Genomic DNA, 17882 nt, shown 5'->3' on the forward strand with positions numbered 1-17882 from the left:
ATAGCCCCAAAGAACAAATCCACGTTTAATTTTCGGCCCGGAAGAAGATACTTTTGAGATGACATAAGTAAAGCTTTGCTCCAAAGCCAACCTTTTGCCTCAGGAATTCCATCTTGCACCAACATTCAAGTTAGGAGACGAAAACACCCAGCCGTTCCGGTGGATTCCATACCCACCTAGTTCTTTCAAGATTCTACAATCGAATCGGTGAGCTGATCCCCCCCCCCCCCCCGAGAGGAAGAATGTACTGTTGTGCTCATTTTCTTTTGCTGCTGTAACAGTCACCACAAACTTAGTGGCTTAAAGAAAGCTTTATCATCTTACGGTTCTGGAAGCCAGAAGTCCTACAAACTGCTGCCGGGGCTGACCTCTTCTTGCAGGCTGTAGCCTTGCTTCTTCCAGCTTCCAGAGGCCGCCCACCCCTCCTCCACTTGCAACCCCTTCCCGCATCTTGCAGGCCAGCTGCGTGGCATCTTCAACCCTCCCGCACCCTCCTCTGCTTCTGTCACCACATCTCACACTGTGGCTCTCCTGCCTCCCGCTTAGTCCCTCGTGGCTAGTTTGGGCCCACCCGGATGACCCGACTCCCCATCTCAAGGACCTTAACCACATCTGTAAAGTCCCTTTTGCCCCGGAGGGTGCCGTTCCCGTTTGCCTGGATAAGGAATAGGGACCTGAGGGGCTGTGGACCACCTGCGGCTTTTTAAAGCCCTGAAGGGGGCGATTTTCACCCTTTGATGTACATCAGAATCACCTGGAGAATTTGGGCCCCATCTCCCTAGCTTCGGGTTCAGAATTTTCAGACCTGGGATGACCTTTGAGAATTTGAATTTCTAGTAAGTTTCCAGCGCTGCTGTTGCTGGTCTAGGGAAAAAAAAAACCCACTAACAAATGCGGTGGACATTTGACAAATAACATCAAGTTCCACTACAGGGGAGCTCTGTCAACCTGCTGGGAAGTGGATATCATTGGGAGGCACGTCAACAATTTTTTTTGTTTGTTTATTTTTTGAGAGAGACAGAACATTAGCAGGGGAGGGGCAGAGAGAGAGGGAGTCACAGATTCCACAGCGGGCTCCAGGCTCCGAGCTGTCAGCACAGACCCCGATGCGGGGCTCGAACTCACGAACCACGAGATCATGATCTGAGTCGACGTCAGACACTTAACCGACTGAGCCACCCAGGTGGCCCAACAAATGTTTATTCTTCAAGTATATTAATTGTTCCATAAATGCCCTGGTTAGTGAAGCTGGCTATTTGGCAAGATGCATTGTAAACATTTTTTTTTTTTTTTTTTTTTTTAAAGAGAGAGAGCATGAGCAGGGCTGAGGGGCATAGGGGGAGAGAGGGAGAGGGAAAGAGTGAGAGAGCAAGAGAGCGAGAGCGACAGAGTACCTTAAACAGCTCCACATTCAGTGCGAGTGACCCTGGGAACATGACCCTCAGCTGAAATCAAGAGTCGGACGCTCCACCCACTGAGCCACCCGGGTGCCCCAGCAAGATGCATTCTGTCTCCTAAGTGATCCATTACTACGGAGATAGGTGATGACAGACTGGCATCTACTCCCAGAAACATCTAAGGTTTGGTACCTTATTTGAAATAACCCAATGGGGAAATGGGACTAATTATGAGCCTCTATGCAATAAGATCTAAAGTGAAAAAAACTCCAGCAAAATAGCCTTAATTGTACTAATATAATCACACGTGAGTTGTATCTTCAATATTTATTTTTATGGCAAAAACACACTAATACATTAATTTCACATATATTACAGTCATCCAAACTTTTTGCCCATTAAATGTACACAATTTTACAAACCAATGAGTTTAGAAGAATTAAGCTCTTCTGATTATACATTTTTACATTATTGATCTTCAGACAGCACTTAAAATTGCTTTTTAAACCAGAAAACAATACTAGGCAACTCTTTATACTCACATGTCAGAAAGGTGCAATTTCCCAGTGCATTGCTTGAATTAGAGGGCAACTTTCTAAGAAAATGTTACTTCATATAAATTTCCTCCAAATTTTGGGTTTATTAGGTTAAGCCATATTAACGTCTGTTGGAATTTTTACTTAAATAGACGTGTTATCTAGATGTTTATTTTTAAACTATGCTCTGCTAAATTTACTATGGGTAGGGTTTGGATTGCTTCCTTTTTTAACCAGATCATACAACTCAGAAATATACAACAAATTTCTGGCTTGTTACAGTGTATTTCTTCATCTGAGCCAAACAGCATCTTTATAACTCAGAATATTTCCTTCAATTAAGCACAATAGAATTAAACACGGGCATTTTCATAGGAAAATATTTAACATTTGCCTGATAAAAATCTGTTTTATATCATAAATGTAAAAAATTACATGAGACTACAGTAAAAAATATATATTCCAATGGCCCAGTGACAATCTTTTGAGTAAGGTGTGTATCCAAGCTTTTAAAAAGGCTTGAGGGGTGCCTGGGTGGCTCAGTCGGTTAAGCGTCCGTCTTCGGCTCAGGTCATGATCTCTCGGTCCATGAGTTCGAGCCCCGCGTCGGGCTCTGTGATGATAGCTCAGAGCCTGGAGCCTGTTTCGGATTCTGTGTCTCCCTCTCTCTGCCCCTCCCCTGTTCATGCTCTGTCTCTCTCTGTCTCAAAAATAAATAAACGTTAAAAAAATAAAATTTTAAAAAAGGCTTGATATATTAACAAATATTTTTATTTTCCTCCCTCATTTTGTATTGCTTAGAAATTGCATATACTTCTAACGTGTAATAGCTCAATTCTATAAGAAATTAAGCTGCCTACTTTTAATATAGACTTGAGAAACTCTAATATGGAAGGGTCCAAGCTGATACTAACAAAATTTGCAAAAACATTAAGAATCATCCCTACACAATTACTGCTTTAATTTCTCTGTCCTGCCAGAAACCAGATTATGCAAATAAAACCCATTAGAGCTCTATCCGCCTACAAGTTGTTACAAATTATAGTATCGTTTCTGTTGTTTTTTTTTTTCTTTCACTCTGTTTAACTCAAGTGAGTTTTGTATTATTTTTAACCTGGTGGGTTTGTTTTTGTTTTTTTAAATCCAATCTAGGGGCACCTGGGTGGCTCAGTCGGTTGAGCATCCGGCTTCGGCTCAGGTCATGATCTCGTAGTCTGTGAGTTCGAGCCCCGCGTCGGGGTCTGTGCTGGTAGCTCAGAGCCTGGAGCCTGCTTCCGATTCTGTGTCTCCCTCTCTCTCTGCCCCTCCCCCACTCATGCTCTGTCTCTCTCTGTCAAAAATAAACATTAAAAAAATTTTTTTTAATCCAGTCTGGACCAAGCTTGTCACCTCTGGAGAATATTTAGTTTTTCAGGCTATTTGTTGGGCTGAACCAGTATTTGCACTGGTTTTTATTCCAGTAAAACTGCAAAACCTTTAGATCCTTTCAGGATATTTAAGATCAAATTACATTTTGAAAAATACCATGATAAAATAAGTAAAAAGCTTTGTCTCGTTCAGGGGTCCATTAATTTGAAGTGATTTCCAATAGTGTGATAGCATATGACCTGTGCTATTTTTTCTACTGCAAAATGAGTGAGCTTATACCCCTCATTCATTTGTTCAGATTTCCTCAGCTGACAAACGAGCGGGTTGACATGGAAAGCCAGTTGTCATTAATTCTGTACTAGTCTCATTAACCTCATTAACCCAAATTGAGGCCAGATTCATGTTCTGGTTAAACCGGATAATCCACCCTTCTGAATTTCTCTGGCAGTCACACGCTTGCTCCTAAGAGCGAATACTGTCGACTTTTTCCCACGAGGTTTTAGAGTGTGAATTTAAGACCCACATGCACACTTAAAATGTCCATAGTATACACATTTGACACCTTACGTAGGGTAGTGGGGTTTTTGCACAGCTGAAGAACGAACCAGTTCAGTGCAAATTGCACGTTTATCAGCGTGACATCGTGTACTGCTGTAGCCAGTGGAGGATACGCTATATTCCAGATTTAGAGCCAAGGGCTTTTAGGGATTTTAAGTCTTTTTACGATACAGACCACGAAGTCGTTTAATGGAAGCCAAAGAATAACGATCAAAAGATTTACACAGCTAGTTAGTAATTTTCAAAAATTCACAGCCGTACTGCCAGTTCTGCAGCTAGAAGTTCAATTATTCCTTTCTTGTCATCCATTTGTACTTATTTATAATATTAAAGCATAATTTAAAATAAGGAAATGGTTCCTGGCCCTTAACCTGCCAACATACTGAAAGTCCAGCTTTACCCTAGATTTTTGAAAAATTTCTCAAATACACAGGGTCATCTGGAAACACGACGTGTAGCCAGACCCTACGTTACGTATACCCTTTGCGTGGGAATATTAACCTCGGAACTGCTGCCTCCTGAGCTGGGTGCTGCAGACCTTGAACCTCCCTCTTGGCCCATCCTCTGCTTCCCATGACAATAAAGGGAGGACATTTAAGGGGCGACAGGAAAGGCAGGGGAGTGTATTGCCAATTCACTCCCCTTCACCCCTGCCCTGCCTCACGGGTGGTTTCACAGGGGGCATCCCCGCTCCGTCCCGTTCCGTCCCTTTCCGTCCCGCTCCCTACCCTTCACGGGCCATCCAAGTTTCCGTAACACCGGATGGGACAGTCACTTCTGTGGAGTTCTCTCAGCAAACACTGATCCAGCTGACAACTGCTTGCTGAGTGAGGCTCAGTCCCCACTGAGGGGCGGAGAACTCCTTCTCCGATCTCACCACCAGGGTGCAGCAGGGAGAAGACTGCTCTCTCCTCAGAGCTCAGATTATGGCCCTTGGCTTCTCCACCACGGTTCACCTTTCAGAGCCCTGACAGTTTCAGCAAGCTTTGGGAGGACAAGCCGAGAAAGTTAACACCCACTTGGAATATGGCTTACAAGGGGGAAATATTACTATATTTCTCAGTAATTCAACACACATACATCTGAACTTTTAGAGCACGATTTTTATTTGGGAACTGCCTGTACTATACAGAAAAGGATGCCACCTTAAACCATCCAAGGACCCGTTCAATTGTTTCTGAGAATCCTTTATCCAATGCGTGCACACCTTAAGCAACTGCACTTTCCAATTTTTCCTGGTTTTTCTATAATTGTAGATACTGGAACAGAGCCCTCGTCTAGAGGAATTGGAAAAACTCATGTTCTTTTGAGAAATGTCTTTTCCAGGCAAATTGTTAATGTCCCTATTCCTCTATTTTTGAAATGTCTATCCCTCAGCTCAATAAAAAGCCCCCTCCAATTTAATTTTTTTTAATAGACTTTAAACTGGAAAAAGATAGTTTTAGCTTATTCCACATGAAATCCTGATGGGAAACAAGTTCCCTAAATTTATATACCAAAGAATTCCCTTTAAAAATCTGATTTTAGGGATGCCTGGCTGGCTCAGAGGAGCATGTGACTCTTCATCTCAGGGTTGTGAGTTTGAGCCCCATGTTGGGTGTAGAGATCACTTGAATTAAGTAAACTTTTTAACAAGCCTGATTTTAAAAATGATTTACAATAAACGGTAATTCTTGTTTCCATTTGTTCGTGCAAATCTCAAGCCTGTTCCTAAGGTACAGCTGACCTCCAATTGTAGATTTTAAAACATACAAAGTTTTATGTTATATAGGTTATATATGTACATTTGTATTTTCTTAATGTTGTGAATATTAACATGTCAACCCATCTGAAGGAGCGGTTTTCTTGTGACAACAAAAGCTTTAGGGGCGCCTGGGTGGCTCAGTCGGTTGAGCGTCTGACTTCAGCTCAGGTCATGATCTCACGGTTCATGAGTTCGAGCCCCGCGTCGGGCTCTGTGCTCACAACTTGGAGCCTGGAGCCTGCTTCCGATTCTGTGTCTCCCTCTCTCTATCCCTCTCCCCCTCATGCTCTCTTTCTCTCAAAAATAAACATTAAAATAAAAAAAAAAGTTTCAAAAAAAAGTTGGCTCTGCTCTGCTGCTCTCATCACTCGGTCCTACAGCCTGACACTCCTCTTGTGTTTCTGTTTAGACCTTGCTCTTTCTGGGAGCTTCTAAGGAAGCCTAAGTCCACCTTCTGTTTTATTTCTGCCAAAGGGTTTTAAAGGCTAAATACTAGGGCTTTCAAGGTATTTCACAGTAGGCGTTCCAGGAAAAAAGTGATTAACCGTGACTACAATTAACTTTCCAAATGAATACTTTCTGTGCTCAAAACTCTCAGGGAGAACATTTCATCAAGAGACTAGGGGGCGCCTGGCTGGTCCAGTGGGGAGGAGTGTGTGGCTCTTGGTCTCGGGGTCGTAAGTTTGAGCCCCACGTTGGTGTAGAGATTACTTAAAAATAAAAATCTTTTTTAAAGACCCCACTAATCAGGAAGACTGATGCCAGAGATGCCAACATTGATCTTCTGGGAAACACCGGCTCATAACTTGCTTTTTGGGGAAATGTACATTTTGGTAATTTTGACATGAAACGTAGAACCTCAAGGGACTAAAAGACACTGAGATACTAAAGCACCGCGGAGGCTGGGCAGACGGCAACATCCTACCAAGTGTCCCTGTTACACAGTTCACTCTGGAAAATCACATCATTTCCAAGTCCAGTAATGTAGATTTATTTTTATCCAGAAGTACTTTGACATTCACTAACTGGAAAAGTTTATTCAAAAGGGACAATAAATTACATGGATCTTAGAAGCTATGTCAAACATGCGACATTTTAAGAGTGACATTTAAACGGTATGACGCAGCCCTCAAAAGTAATTTTCTTACAGTTATTACAACTGGACGACAAATATACCATATATTACTCTTCAGATTTTTGTTTTACAGTATGTTCTTGTCATTGGGACACTTCAAAATGTGTAAACCTGACAGAAAAGCATTTTAGAAAAAAACGTACCGCGGGAGAAAGAAAGCACTGCAAACGTTCCTGTCCTTTACATGGTGTGGAGACGGGAAACATGACCATAAAAAACTCTTATTCCGTTCTTCTGGGAGCTCTTTGTCAATATTCACACTTGGGTCTACTGTTACTTAAACAGGACTCTTAAAACAACTTCCGGTTTAAAAGGAACATTTTGTCCCTAAGTGAGCGCTTGTGTCCACTTCCACCTCTCGCTTTCATTAGTATCTTGTGAATTTTCCTCTTTGGTGGGTGGTTTCTAGGTGACTTAAGAGGTGGGCAGATCCACACCGTATGAAGGAAATCCTGCCTCCCAGGTGACCACACACACTCCGTGGTCACCACAGTGAGTTACGGTGCTTTAGGGGTGAACGGGGGAATCGGAACCACCCCTAGGAGATCCTAAGTAGGGGCAGAACCCTGCATGTGACATTGTGGAAGCTGGGCATTTTACAGACGCAGCCTCAGAAGGAAATACGAGACGGTTCCTCAGGTAAATGTTCCAATCAGTCCTCAGACCTACTCAAGTCCCTCCGTGACAAGGCCATCTTAGCCCGGACCAAAGGCGACACCCTCTCGTCTCTAACTCAGCCTGGTTCTGCCCACCGGCACTCGGTGCATCTGGAAAGGATGGGGGCTGGGGGGAGGGGGGCCCAAGAAGCTAAAACTGACCTCGGGTGAAGTCAGGAGGCTGGGGAGCTAAAACCCGAGCACCTCCTGAATACCACAGTAATCCCGGGTGGCCCCACAAGTATGGGCACAGTTTTGGGAAATGAGGTGAAACTATTAGCAACTCTTCCCTTCTTTCAAGGCTTTTGATGGTCACAGAAACCTGACTTTATTTATTAAAAAAGGAGTTGAGGTAGAAGAAACTCCAAGGAAAGAGTCACTGACAGGGATGGCTCTTGAATTTCCCGGGGATACCCACCGTCTGGGGGCGGCTCGGCCCCCACCCTCCCAAGCTCCCCCTGTCTCCACCCCAGCCTCGCAGTCTCAGTATAGGTAATACTGTACTTTGGCCAAAGGCATCTTGTACTTATGCCAAACTCACTCTTGCCCCAACCATCCTACATACACTTATTCCTTAGCTCTTCCAAAACACTCCTTCTGGAGCCATGTCCACTGTTACTGTTTCATCTGTAAAGCAGCACGTGTCAGAACTCAGATCTGTTTTCAATAAAAAAAGTGCTTAAAACCATCCGATGCAAAGGTTTTTCAATTCATTTTCAACCAATGAAAAGTCGAACTCGTTTGGGTTTACAAATAATACTGAATAAAATGGTGAATCCGATTATTCTCTTACATGTTCAATCATGTGCCTTCATTCATTTCAGTATCTTAATGAGTTGAGATGAACTCTCGTCTGGAAAAAATAGAAGGTACAAATATATAGAATTTTTAGGATAAGAAATTTTCTGAATATAAAAATGCTTTCTATGTTTGAAAATAACACTTTTAGATTCTTCTCGTAGTTATGGGTTTGGTAACTAAACCGTTAAGTACCCAAGGTTTTTAAGAAGTAACGAGAAACAGCAACATGGTTTTAAATACAAACTTATACAGGAACCGATCACACCTGTGGACCATCCGCCTAGAAAGTTCAAATACTTTAGTCATAAAATAAAATTCCATTATCAAAAACTAGTTTAAGATAGAAATCTATGCGCCTTAGTGATTGCCAGAGTTGCCCAGCATAGCTTCAGTAAAACAGAGAATTGTCTGGAAAACACAACCTCCACAAAGTGTGCAAGTACCGCAAATGGGACAGACCGGAGCCGGGCGAGGCCCTGGGAACCGAGTCCTTCTCCCTCAGCATCTTTCCCGGGCCAAGCCTCCCGACTTTGGCCTCCTGCTCGGCACAGTGCCTTCAGTGCCCGTCATCCATTCACACGGCCTCTGGCGGCCCAGGGTGCCGGAGGAAGTAGGAGTTAGGCAAGCACTTCTTTTCGCTGTAAACGCTTCCCATGATCCGGCGGTCCCCGTGACAAGCTGTGGGAGCTCATATGAGCCTTGAGCTTTTCAGGAACTGAATGAGCACTCGGTACACGAACGTGTACTGGCAGAGGGTCTGCACCATCATCATCCTCTGTCGCCTCAGCATGTCCAGCACCCTTGGGATGTCCAGCACCTGGATGGGGAGACAGCCATGAGGGGAATGCACTCCGCTGCGGAGACGGGGCGGGGGGGCGGGGGGGAGCCTGTGCAGAGATCTGGTCAGGAGACGGACAGACGCTCTTTGCTACCTCAGCATCTTCTAGAAGAAGCCCCCCGGGTACTTGTTCAGAAAGAACTATTAGGCCACTGGGTCCTTTCTTCCCCTGGCCTTGGGCCCTGCCCACTTCTCCCCCAACCGAAGAAGGACAGCAATACCTCGTTGTGTTCCAGACAGGCGATCATGATCTCCGACAAGATGACGACGCCGGTCCTTCCCACTCCTGCACTGCAATGGACCAGCAAGGGAGGGTTGGGACTTTTTGGTTCACTGGTACTATTTGTATGGCGTCGAACAGACTGGATCTCTTCGAGGTATGCTGTGAGATGCCAGAAACAGAAACATAATCGGGGATTAAGGCCCATCAAATTGACAATCTTCAGATTATCATCACTGACTGGGAGGACTCTGGATAAAGAGCACCCCGACCACTAACGGACGGTGTGACCTTGGGCGAGTCACTGCCTCTGCCTGGGCTTCCATTTTCTCATTTACAAAATGAAACAGAGGAGGCGGTCTCTCTGAGACCAAATTATACTTCAAAACCTTCTGCTAAGCCTCCACTAAACACGTAAAACCGTTACTTTAAAGCAAGTCCAGGAGCACCTGGGTGACTCAGTCAGTTAAGCGTCCGACTTCGGCTCAGGTCACGATCTCACGGTCTGTGGGTTCGAGCCCCGCGTCGGGCTCTGTGCTGACAGCTTGGAGCTTGGAGCCTGCTTTGGGTTCTGTGTCTCCCTCTCTCTCTGCCCCTCCCCTGCTTATGTTCTGTCTCTCTCTCAAAAATAAATATTAAATAAAAATTCAAAATTAGCTCTGAGCCCAGAGCCAGAGTGGAAAATATGCCTTGGGGCACCTGGGTGGCTCAGTTGATTGAGTGTCCGACTTCGGCTCAGGTCATAATCTCGTGGTCTGTGGGTTCCAGCCCCGCATCGGGCTCTGTGCTGACAGCTTGGAGCCTGGAGCCTGCTTCGGATTCTGTGGCTCCTTCTCTCTCTCCCCCTCCCCTGCTTGTGGTCTGTCTCACTGTGTCTCTCAAAAATAAATAAATGTAAAAACACAAACAAATTTAACAATAAGCAGAGGCTGTGCTGGGAATGAAGACACTTACACAAAAACCCCTTGAGGTCCTCCGGACAGCCGTGCTCAGGCCAGTCTGTGTACTGGAGATGCCACACTGTCCTCTCCTGCCCCGTGAGCAGGTGCTTCATCTTTAAGCCGGTGGTGGCGTAGCAGCCAGAGTCCGTGCGGAACCGGGTTGTGATCTTAAACCTCCCGTAGGTGACGGTGTTGTGCCTGGAGCCAAGTCGTGGCCAATACCTGAAGCTCTTCTCCCTTCCGCCCTCCTGGGAAAGACAAGTATGGTCAGGGGCGCCTGGGCGGGCTTCAGCTCGGGTCATGATCTCACGGTTCGTGGGCTCAGGCCCCATGTCGGGCTCTGCACTGACAGTGCAGATCCTGCTTGGGATTCTCTCTCTCTCTGCGCTCTCCCCTGCTCTCGCTCTCTCAAAAACAAACGTTAAAAAACAGACAGACAAACAACAACAACAAAATGACAAGTAATGCCAAAACCCAACACAAGATCCAGCAGCGAAGGCACTTCCGTACAGGCAGCGTGTCCGAAGTGCAGGGTTAGGGTCCCAGCCCGCCGCCTCCTCTCAGGGTCAGGACTCCCCACGACCCACAGGGACTGTTCTCTGGGGGCTGAGGAAATCAATTAGGAGAAAGGAGCACTCACCTCTTCTGCTGTCACCATGGCTATAATGGCAATTCCCTGTTCCCACACCATCTGCCAGAAATCCTGACAGGTATTCTGTAATGGTCCCTGTGTGGCGATATAATCCCACTCAATTCCACTGACAGAGACCTGAAATTAGAAAAGATTTTTAAAAAATCACTACGTGTGGACATATATGATGTATGCACACACGTATGCATGTAGTTCACGGTGCTACTAAAGAATGAATGGAATTATCAGAATAAAGACTTTTATTCTTTTTTTTTTTCCTTATTAATACAATTCCCACGACTACCTGTTTTATAAACCTATGCACTTGAATTCACATAATATTTTTGTGGCCTGGGGCAATCTACTTAACCTGACTCTCTGTTCTCATGTGTAAAATAAAAATATCACGTACCCTCATAGTGATTAGATGAGTCACCTGGCGGGATTAGCTGAGTCAATATAAATGGTGCCTGCACATAATAGGTTCTCAGTAAACAGTGGTTATTGCTGCCGTTACGGTTCTTCTTCTTATAAAAATAGTCTCAACAAAATAGGATCCTAAAATTCAAACAGTGCTAAACCATGAAGTGCTAAACACGTTGGGAAAAACATTAACAATGAAGCCAAAACCAAGGTTAAATGCCAAATTTCTAGAGAAGAAAAAATATTCCTGCTCAAAGTGGTCTCACCTCTGAACCTGAGTCAAGATCACCTTCCAGAATGACACATAATTTGCACCTAAGATTGCACCTCCTTGGGAACAGGCTAAGGTAATACAGTCAGGAGATCTGGGTTAGACCCCACACGCCCTGACGTCCGGTGACCACAGTGACTGTTTCCCAAGTGCCTGGTGCTATTCTGCCCACACCCTCATAAATCACAGGCACATCCCCTCACTGAGGGCTCACTCTCATGGTGGCAGGTGCCCTGGGAGCTACCAGTCACCACAGTGAATAGCTGTTGGGGGGCGGGGGTTCTGATGGACAGCCTGAGGGGGACGCGTCAGCACTTCTTTATTCAGAGGAAAGTACAAGCAGGTCCCAAGTCCCACGCTAGTAAGTGGGACATCCAGGAATTCTGAAGCTCAGGCACCTTCCTTCGTTCCTCAGCTGGTGTCTGAAGACTTTGAAACACCCCCACAGGACGACGACTTCACTCAGTTCTCATCCATCCAGTCACGAGACTAGATGAGTTATTCCACAGAAATGTTCAGTTTTTAAATAAACCATACCCACGTTTCAAAGCACGTGCATAGATTCCCAAAGACCGTCAAGGGTACCGGCCTCCGTGGGCAGATGGTCAGGTCTCTTTTAAAAGCCACCCGTGGGAAGCTGCTTACATCGAATATCACTTGTAAACGAAATAAAATGTGGGAAAGAAGAAAAACACCTGGCCATGGACACTTCCTCCTTCTGTATTAGGAAACTTCTCCTTCCCAAAATGCAAGAACTGGACCTCTAGCCGCAGAAAACAAAAGGTACGATGATGCAGGAGAGACAGCACCTGGCCTTCCTCGCCTGCCAGCTGGGAATCCTCACTTTTTCCCATTTTAATGGGTGTAACACTAGCCCGGTTAGACAGTGTTACTCGGCTTCTAGGGAAAAGGTGTAACTGCTTCTCCCGAGAACAAAATGATGTGCGAAAGCGACTATAGGGAATATGCAGAGAACAGACAGCAGCCTCACGGGGAAAAGCTTCGGCGACACCACCATCAAAATACCCAGACACTCTTGTCACGTGAGAATTAACAGATATATGTGATCAGGAAAAACTAGCAATTCTGCCACTCTGGAGAGAATTCAGGAGCCAGAAAGAGGCCTAGAGATTTAGAAGAACAAAGTCCCAAGGTCAGGGCGAGGAGTGCTCCCTGGGTCCCAGCAACAGTGTTGGGGGCGGAGTGGTTCACCAAAGGGGAAGGGCACATGTGGCCTGGGCTCCAGTGGTAAACACTTCCTACCCAGCCGGGGGAAATGGACTTCCCAGTTTATGACATAATTGGTTACGATGGTTCAAACTAGGTTGATTTTAGAATACACACACGAATACAATTCTTATCATTCTTGTGATTTAACTCACAAATTCACGGCCCGTTTATCACCCTACCCGCTCTGCTCACCTTAATATGAGACGCATTGATGTAGCCGGTATTGTTTTCTTTAGTTGGGACCAGCTCCACTCGGGCATCGTCATAGGGAAGGACATCTTGGAATCGATTTCTTTCTGCATTTTCAGGGAGTCGTGCTGTTGAGCACTCCCCATCAACTAGCCGTTTTTTAAGAATTTTTTCATATTCTGTGAATACCATTCCCTGTTCTAACCGCTGTTCCAGAATTTTACACTGTAAAACGGAATATGTGGAATGAGTGTAGTCACATGTCTAAGCTGCACTCTGATGGCGCATCTGAAATCTTGTTCTCTGCTTCAAGTCTAGCATTATCTGATACTGAAAAGTCTAGGTGAAACCAAAGCTAACTTTTTAACAAGACATAACAATAAGAGTTAAAATAACAAATGAGGGGCACCTGGGTGGCTCAGCTGGTTGAGCTTTGGACTCTTGATGTCAGCTTAGGTCATGATCTCACGGTTTAGGAGTTTGAGCCCCGTGACGGGCTCTGTGCCACCAACGCGGAGCCTACTTGGGATTCTGTCTCCGGCTCTCTCTGCCCCTCCCCCACTCTGTCTCTATCTCTGTCAAGATAAATAAACTTTTTTTTTTAATGTTTATTAAGAGAGAGAGAGAGACACAGAATCTGAAACAGGTCCCACGCTCTGAGCTGTCACCATAGACATAGGGCTCGAACCCTGAATGGTGAGATCACAACCTGAGCTGACGTTGGATGCTCAACCAACTGAAACAGCTGGGCGCCCCAAAAAAATAAACTTTAAAAAAATAAATAAATGACAAATGAAATAACCTTGTTGGTGAGAAGCAGAATGCAGAGTTCTGTTTAAAGGTGAAAACTGGCCTAACATAATTTGTTGAACTCATTTTCTCTAAATCTACAGTTGATTTTGTAGTTCCTAAGAGACAGAAAAATTCTCCTGGAGAACAGTAAACCCTAGAGTAGACGAATCAATTCCAATCTCTATGAACAAATGCTTCAATGTTCTAATCAACGATACACAAAAACTGAAAAAAAAAGAATATTCAAAATTATCTCCATGGTCCAGTTGTAAGCAAAGGAATCTTTTTACTTAGCATTAATTCATGCCTGTCTGATTTTGATGTAATAAAACCTCACAGCAAATATTATCTTGGTCACAAAGAAAGTCGTGAAACACTCAGTAACTGTTTACTCTTGAGGTACATTTTCAGTACAATGAAAGCAGTCAGAGTCTCATGTGCACATGTACTGGCAGATCTCCTCTAATTTAAAGCCATCAAATATCAAGACTGCTGTAGATGGCTGGAAGAAGGTCAAGAATAACATTCAGAAACAAGCAAAATCAACATTTACTCTAAAGTTATCTGTTAGATTTGCCTCAATAACACTCATTTGTGATGATTAAATGTATTCGAAAATTCACTAACATCTCAAGAAGGCATTTTGTAGCATTATATGGATGGCCCCAGAGGAGGCATACCGGGTCCTTATGTCTCGTACGTACCCTCTCGTCATTGGTGGCTCTGGCAGGCACTTCCTTTCCTTCATCCGGCAGAGGCAGTCGAGACAGGGAGAGTCCATTTAGGGCAGCCAATTTGAGAGGACCAATTTTTTTTGCATCTACCCGGCTCTTTTTCATTCCCTATAAAAATATTTGTATGTATATATGAAATATACACAAATACAACCCCCGTGAAAAGAAATTCCAACGGACTGAAGACTGGAAACAAATGGAAGGAGTGTTCAACCACAGGAGAGATTATTCTCCACACACACACAACAAACATTGGGAGGAAGACATTCCTTCCAAGGCCAGAGCCCTGATAAGTCTTCCAGATAGATTTTGAAATGCAATTGGTTTCAAGGCTCTGTTGTAATGTAAGGTGAGGCTCCAGGCAGACAGCATTCCTTCAAAGAGCTCCCAAATTTCAAAACATGACACACACACAAATCAGTGGCCGTCCACAAAAAAGGGTTTTAAATGCAGTTGTGTGATTGCCAATAGGCTTCTGTAATTTTTTAGAAATATATATTAGCTCTTTAAATCATTCTGAAAAAACATGTTTTCTGCACTCACCCTCTCTATTCTATTGTACCTTCTGCTGCAGACTTGTGTGACCTGGGCTGGATCACGACACCTCTCAGAACTGCACGTTTTTAACCAGGAAAATGAAACAGCACCGAGAGCTCCATCGTGTCACGCCAGGGGGCTGGGGGGCACAGGACAGGCTATCTGCCTCCTGAAAATGTGTGTTTCCTAAAGTGACTACTAACGTAATGATCTTCCTCTCTAAGGCAGACAAGCCCGGGACCACCAAGTCTACTCAGATATTCTACACCCCCTCAGAAGCCATAATAATTACAACAGTGGCCCTCGTTTGACAGAAATGGTTTTCTCAGTTGTCTCACAAGGAAATGAGTTTTATTCCAGCTCTAACCAGCCAGGGAGGGAGAGGAGGGGAGGGAGGAAGGCTAAAAGGCCACTGCATAGGCTAAAATGTCAGGATTCTGCCTTGTGCAGGAAACCCCAGGATGCTGCTGTCTAACAACGGGCAGGGGGGCTGGGGAGGGGCTTATAAAGTCTGCCAGTTTCCACGGTGCAAATACGCCCACCACGGCCAATTTCAAGCTGCCAACATAACATCAAGTGGCTCACAAGACTCCTGAAAATTCAAGCCCGCTCTCGCCAGCCAGTACGAGGTGGCTCCAGCTGTTCTCTGCCTGAGAATGAGCCAGAAGGGCCCACTGCACCACATGCCGGATAAAACTGACTGCGAGGAAGGTCAGTTCTAAAGCCAGTATTTGAAGAAAGGCGCACGGAGTCTAAGCTAGTACTGTCCTCAGAGTACAGACACATGGTGTTCGGGGCACAGCCGCACCATGGTTTGTGTGAGAACCGCCACCCAGACTGGGGCTGCACAGGAGGAAAATCTGTCCCTAGCAATGGGAGCACTCTAACCAGCCCACTGGTTTTCAGATAACAATCAAGTTCCTGGAGGTGGAGAAGGGTGGAGAACTCTCAAATGTTTCTGCTTGTCTGCAATTTAGTTCATTGTTTTTAATATTAATACTAAACTCCCATAACCTCAATTCTCATTGGGATGTGGACTAAGTTTGTTGGATGATGAAGATAATGGCAACCCCATGTTACTATGGGGAGTCTCAGGGGCTTAGCAGGGGCTAGAGTTCTCCAATTCTTGGGAAGTCAGTATGATGCAACCTCCCAGTAATAAGCTAACTTCGGCTGAGCATTTTCTATGCTCCAGGACCTCAGTTTATCCCACAACAACTCTCTGGGGCCAGCTTCAGTTACAAGTGAAAAAATAAGCAGCTTGCTCAAGGTCACATAGATGCCTCTTCATATATGGTCATCAGTGTCAGAACAATAAAAAATTTTCTTTAAAGTCAGTTATGCCCCATCATAGAATTTAGAAAGCATTTTTCAGGCCTAACCTCATGTGGGACTTAGCAGGCAGAGCAGGGGTGACTGTACCCATGCTACAGATGGAGAAGATGAGGTTCTGGTGCTGCCGGGTCCAGCCCACTGGGCAGAGAACTAATAAATGGAAGGATCTAGCCTCAGATCCAAGTTCTTCCACTCTTAGGTCCTACACCTTTCCCCCAAGCCATAGCTGCCATACACACTCTTCCAGTAAAGGAGAATCCGTTATGCCAAAGAAATAATCCAGTCACAGATCTGTACTAATACTAGGGGCCTTACAAGTCAAAGAGGAAAGGGTGCCTGGGGGCTCAGTCGGTTAAGTGCTCGACTTTGGCTCACGTCATGATCTCATGGTTGATGAGTTCAAGCCTCGAGTCGGGCTCTGTGCTGACAGCTTGGAGCTTGGAGCCTGCTTCGGATTCTGTGTCTCCTTCTCTCTCTCTGCCCCTCCCCTGCTCATGCTCTCTCTCTCTCTCAAAAATAAAAAGTAAACATTAAAAAAAAAAAAGTCAACAAGGAAGAAAACTTGTAATTTTAGAGAAGCAAGCTGATCAAAGTCCTCAGATTTAGGGGATCTTACTAGATCCCATTCAAAAGGGACAATAAGCTTGCATAGTGGACTCACTCAAAACAAGTATCATTTGGAGAAGCGACTCAGGTCACACATAAAAATGATGGAAAATTCTTGGGGTGCCTGGGTGGCTCAGTTAGGCGTCTAACTTTGGCTCAGGTCATGATCTCACCCTCTGTGAGTTCAAGCCCTGCATCAGGCTCTGTGCCGACAGCTTAGAGCCTAGAGCCTGCTTCGGATTCTGTGTCTCCCTCGCTCTCTGCCCCTCTCCCACTTGCACTTTCTCTCTCTCTCTCTCTCAAAAAAAATAAACATTAAAAAAAAAAATGATGGAAAATTCTCAATATAATTAGGGAAAGAGAATTAAGTATGAAAGGGCCCTGTCCAGCTGGCTCAGGGACTTGGGTAGCATTACCTTTTGGAGACACATCCACACCCAGCCCCCACCCTTCCACTCCAGCTGACCTGAGACATTGGTCTTTACTGCTCAGGTAGATACAAATGTAATCTTAAGAAAAATTGAAAATAAGCTTAAAATTCAAACCCCCGATTCATAAAAGCAAACACACTCTTGTTAAGTGGCTTCAGTCTACCTCTGCTAATCTATTTCATACGTACTGTAAAATTGTGTGGATTTTCTTCCCAGTTTATGAAGATCCTACTATACTTGTGCCGGGTCCTGAAGTCTGCATATGCGAACTATCAGAGGTGGGGGAGGAGTCCTAGCTGCTGGGCGCTGACAGGAACTGGGAGACAGGATGGACAGGCTAATTAATGGCTTTTGCCAGATCCTAGGGCAGGGCCGGGGGAGGGCGTGCAGGCAGTGAGGGGCCAGAAGCCTGAGCGATGAAGCAAGAGGATTTAGAGCCACCACGCTTCCATGACAAAAGCACGAATGCATGGCCAAGGCTTGGGGACTCAAAAAGTTTCCGTGGAAAG

General features: G+C 45.0%; 1 protein-coding gene across 6 annotated transcripts in view; it reads right to left on the reverse strand.

The window, feature by feature from the left end:
- Nucleotides 1-6578: 6578 nt before the first annotated feature.
- The window catches only part of PTPN21 (protein tyrosine phosphatase non-receptor type 21), an 82352-nt gene continuing 71048 nt past the window's right edge, over nt 6579-17882 (reverse strand). For 4 of the 6 annotated variants that reach the window (XM_042990301.1, XM_042990302.1, XM_042990298.1 and 1 more), the window contains exons 14-19: nt 14435-14572; nt 12942-13163; nt 10835-10963; nt 10208-10442; nt 9255-9415; nt 6579-9012 (exon numbers count right to left, since the gene is read on the reverse strand). In XM_042990301.1, the coding sequence (XP_042846235.1) occupies nt 8884-9012; nt 9255-9415; nt 10208-10442; nt 10835-10963; nt 12942-13163; nt 14435-14572 (1014 nt within the window). In that variant the 3' untranslated portion in view covers nt 6579-8883. The remainder of the gene's footprint in view (nt 9013-9254; nt 9416-10207; nt 10443-10834; nt 10964-12941; nt 13164-14434; nt 14573-17882) is intronic. The other 2 variants (XR_006219041.1, XR_006219040.1) reach the window with 2 other exon arrangements.

Source organism: Panthera tigris, chromosome B3 (assembly GCF_018350195.1).
Source record: "Panthera tigris isolate Pti1 chromosome B3, P.tigris_Pti1_mat1.1, whole genome shotgun sequence".
NCBI lineage: Eukaryota > Metazoa > Chordata > Mammalia > Carnivora > Felidae > Panthera > Panthera tigris.